General features: G+C 39.6%; 1 protein-coding gene across 1 annotated transcript; it reads left to right on the forward strand.

Annotated features, from left to right (window-relative positions):
- The first annotated feature begins 225 nt into the window (after positions 1-225).
- Positions 226-1,170, forward strand: LOC131910451 (putative olfactory receptor 2B8). The gene has a single exon (XM_059262382.1). It carries the CDS (start codon positions 226-228, stop codon positions 1,168-1,170), a length of 945 nt encoding a protein of 314 aa, XP_059118365.1.
- Positions 1,171-4,873: the final 3,703 nt, after the last annotated feature.

A 4,873-nucleotide genomic window follows, 5' to 3' on the forward strand; every position in this document is an offset into this window, starting at 1 on the left:
GCTATTTAAAGCTTAACACACTCACATTCTTAAGGAAGGTAACAATAACTCTGCTCTTGCAAGAAAACACATAGGAAATGCTGATGTCTTGGAAAACTGCAACACAGTAGCTGCTCGGCAGCAAAAATGTGACCAGTTTCCCAGTTAGGCTGCTTTTACTCAGGAGAACACGGAACACACCTCCAAGTAAGTGTTAGCTCTCTTGCTTCCCACAGGTAGACTGCAATGGACAGAGCTAATGGCAGCCTCTTTTCTGGATTCATTCTCCTGGGCTTCTCCAACAGGCCTCACCTGGAAACAGCTCTCTTCGTGGTCATCCTGGTCATCTATTTCTTGAGCTTCCTAGGCAACAGCACCATCATAGTGCTGTCAATTGTAGACCTTCACCTCCATACCCCCATGTATTTCTTCCTTTCTAACCTCTCCTTCATGGATCTTTGTTTGACTACTTGCACCGTCCCTCAGACACTGTTCAACTTCAAGGGGAAGGACAAGACCATCACTTACGGTGGCTGTGTGACCCAACTCTTTATTGCCCTGGGACTTGGGGGAGTGGAGTGTGTACTCTTATCAGTGATGGCTTACGATCGCTACGCTGCTGTCTGCCGCCCACTCCACTACATGGTGATCATGCACCCACAGCTTTGCTTACAGCTGGTTATAACTGCCTGGCTCACAGGGTTTGGCAATTCTGTGGTACAAACGGCATTGACCATGACTCTTCCCCTCTGTGGCAGAAACCAACTGGACCATTTCTTCTGTGAAGTTCCAGTGATGCTGAAACTGGCCTGCACTAACACCTTCATTAACGAGGCTGAACTCTTTGCTGTCAGTGTCTTCTTCTTGGTGGTACCCCTCTCACTCATATTAGTGTCCTATGGCCATATCACTCATGCAGTTCTCAAGATAAAGTCAGCCCAGGGGAGGCGGAAGGCCTTTGGAACCTGTGGCTCTCACCTTCTGGTAGTGATTATCTTCTTCGGCACCCTCATTTCCATGTACCTCCAGCCTCCCTCCAGTTACTCACAGGATGTGAACAAAAGCATTGCACTTTTCTACACTCTAGTAACTCCTTTGCTGAACCCTCTTATTTACACTCTGAGGAACAAGGAAGTCAAAAGTGCACTAAGGAGAATAATGGGGAGAACCACGGATTCAAGAAAGAGTTAACGCAAGGCATTCCTAAACATGTAAGCTTTGTGAGACTTCTGTGTATCTACAACCTGGCTTTAACTTAAGCTCATAAAACATCTGTGTTCCAAGAGCTGTTTTGGGAGCTCAGTTGGGTTGATAGATGAATAAATTAGAGACAGATGATAGGTAGATAATCAGAGACCAAATCAGAAAGAGGTCTTGTTACCATGGAGTTAGACCTTAAAGAGAGAATATAAGTAAGATAACATAAATTAGATACAGCATATATTAGACTGCCACATGGAGTAAACAAATTATATTTACATATAATTTCTGTATAATCATGTGGATTTTTTTCACAAATGCAATCTACCATGTGTGATGGTACATGCTTGTAATCCCAGAACAAGGGAGTCTAAGTCAGGAGGATCATTAAGTTCAAAGCCAGGCTTTGGCTATAGAGTATCAAGCCAGTCAGGGATACATAGTAGGAGTTAGGTCTTGTCTTTTAAAAAATGCAAGCTAGTGGGTAAATCTTGAAGCAAAATTTAAAGTGAAATGCTATCATTTTTAAATTAAATTTTTGCTATTTTAATTGGTATGAATTAACTATATAATGTCTTTAAACAATATTTAGTGTATGTGTTTGTATGTCTCTGTGTGAATGAATGTTTTCAAAAAATCAAAATTTAATAAAAACCTAAAAATATTTTAATTAACTGATGATTTTAAGGTATTTAAACATTTTATGTATATAAATATAGTAGCATATACTGAAACAGATTTATAAAATAAAGCAAAAAACACAATCAAATTATCTGGAAAACTCAGTGTGTTTATAAACATTTTCTTGACTGTTTCTTACTTTGACAACCACAAGTTTGAAGATTTGTTATTATTACATTAATGAAATGCTGGAACAAAGATTTCTTTGTATCAACTAAAATCAATTAGCGAATTCTTGAGTTCTGTAGTGATTTTTGTCTCTGTACTGATAACTTCTAATGATTTCTGATTGTTTTTGGAGTACAATATGAAAGACATTTATTTTAATGACAATTTATTGGACTTTACATCCGTAACAACTAGTCTCCTTGAAAATATATTGGTTTTATGATACAAAAATTTCATACAACAGTTTCTTTTTATTTATGGAGATATATTGTCAGACCCTTGGTAAATGTCATATCATAGATATTTCCGAGGCTGAAGCAATGGGCACTGTGTTTGGGGCAATACATATATATCATGGACACTTTCAATGAGACATCTGATATTTACAGGACTTTAAATCCAAACCTCTCATCTCCACTGATTTTTTTTTCACTCCTAGGATGAAGCTTTTCCATAATAAGATTGTCTGATTATGTTGGCACAACACAGAGTTTTTATTTCCTTCCTTGTTTTTTGTTGTTATGGGGGATTGTTTGTCTATTTGCTTCTTTGCTTTTTGATGGAGGGAGGGGGTGGGCAGACGGGTCTCACTGTGTGGCTCTGGCTGGCCTGGAACTTGATGTATAGACCAGCCATAGAGATTCCACCTGCTCTGACCCCTGAGTGCAAGGATTAAATGTTGCCACCACACCTGAAAATCTACTCTGTTTGTGTGTCCTGAAGCGTGTGACGTCATCCGATGTGTGGCATAGACACACAATACCAGAGCAAACCTGTCCTTCCTTGTCCTTGTCCCTTCTTTGCACGTATGTGGTCTATTAATTATCTTTCCCCAAACTGTCCAGTGGTATGATGGCTGAAGATTTGTTGTGGGTGGTGCCCTTTCTCAATCAATTTCTTCATCCTCTGAAATGGTCTCTCTAGTAACTTATGTATTTTTCAATCCAAACATATTCTTGACACTGTGTTGTCATCCCTTACTTGTAGTGAGTAACTAAGAGCCACTTCATTTGAGGATCTTTTGCTATATCTTTACATTGGTGCTTTGGAGCATTGCATTGCTGTAAACTGGACACTTCCTCTGGCTTGCCTTCAAACAGATCTCTTGTTTCTATCTCAACTCAGCACTTATCACACAGTATAGCTGTATATTTTGCAGTGTAGGATGTAACCATAAAACCAGAACAAATCTGTTTTCTTCTTCACAGTTTCATGCATTGATGTTTTGCCTGCATGTATGTCTGTATGAAGATGCAAGATCCTCTATAACTGAAATTACAGACAGTTGTGAGATGCCATGTGGGTGTGGGGAATTGAACCTGGGTCCTCTGGAACAGCAACCAGTGCTAAGCCATCTCTCTAGCATGGAAGATTGACTTTTATTGTAGAACCTCAACATAATTCCTTCTTTTCTTGTTGAGACCATAACTATCCTCTTCTTGCTTAAGGAACGTACTTTGTAACTTGTCTTTAGCAAGTCTCTTTTTCACATTGTCAATTTGAATACTCCTGAACTTTGAGACAATTATTAAATAAAATAGGGGCAACTTGAAGACAAGTACTACAATATTATGGCAGTCCATCCCATAACCAGTGGAGCTATTAAGTGACCAATGAGTTGGTAACACAGAGTGTGTATATGCTAAGCAAAGGTTGATTCTCATGTCAAGCAGGACAGCATAAGACACAGAGAGATCTCATCACTACTCATAATAGCACCAAACTGAAAACCTGTCGGTTGTTTCCTTCTGCTTGTTTTCCATTAATACCTTCAGACTATAAAAACTTAAATGACAGAAAGCAACCTGAACTTGAGTTGAATACTGATAATCTGAGCAGACAGATATCCTTGCTATGAGACTGGAAATAAGCACAGTATGATGTAAGTTTAGACTAACACATTGAAAACTTACAGAGTCATTAAATACATGGCCAATGCATATGGACACTTGCTGAGTTCTAGAGCTACATGGAAAGCTCAGGTCTAGAGTAAAAGCTTTGCAGAGACAGAATGAAAACGGCAGCTTAGTAAAGAACAGAACAGAACAGAATCTTGCTAAGGAAAGGGGTCTCGCCTCTCTATTACAGTTTCTCCTATTTGGATATTTGGAGTTGGGGAGATGGTTCACTGGGTAAAGTGCTTGTTGTAAAAGCGTAAGGAACTAAGTTGGGTTTCCCAGCACCATGTAAAAGTTTCACATTAGCATGGTGGACAACTCCTATAATTCTGTGTCTATAGGATGGAGGTGAAGTATCCTGGGGTCTTACTGACCATCCAGGCTAGCCAAAATGATGAGTTCCAAGTTTAGGGAGAAACCTTGTCTTTAAATAAATAAATAAATAAATAAATAAATAAATAAAGTGGAGAAACAACTGAAGAAGACATCCCAACTTCACCTCTGATCTCCTCACAAGTGAGCACACACTCGCTCACAAACATACATAAAAAAAGACACTTGAGGGGCTGGAGAGATGGCTCAGAGGTTAAGAGCACTGGCTGCTGTTCTTCCAGAGGTCCTGAGTTCAATTCCCAGCAACCACATGGTGGCTCACAACCATCTGTAATGAGAGCTGGTGCCCTCTTCTAGCCTGCAGGCATACATGCAGGCAGAAAATACTATATACATAATAAATAAATAAAATTTAAAAAAAAAAAGACACTTGACAGAGTTTGAAGCAGTATGAATCAGAAGACTAGATAAGTAAGGAGACATTGAGGAACAGCAGTAGATCCAGGAATGGCAGCACTCAGCAGACAAGGCAGGAACAGCCCTACAAGATTGAGGCCAGCCAGCACTACACAGTGAGTTCAAGACCAGCCAGCACTACACAGTGAGTTCAAGAT

Source organism: Peromyscus eremicus, chromosome 5, assembly GCF_949786415.1.
Source record: "Peromyscus eremicus chromosome 5, PerEre_H2_v1, whole genome shotgun sequence".
Taxonomy (NCBI): Eukaryota; Metazoa; Chordata; class Mammalia; order Rodentia; family Cricetidae; genus Peromyscus; species Peromyscus eremicus.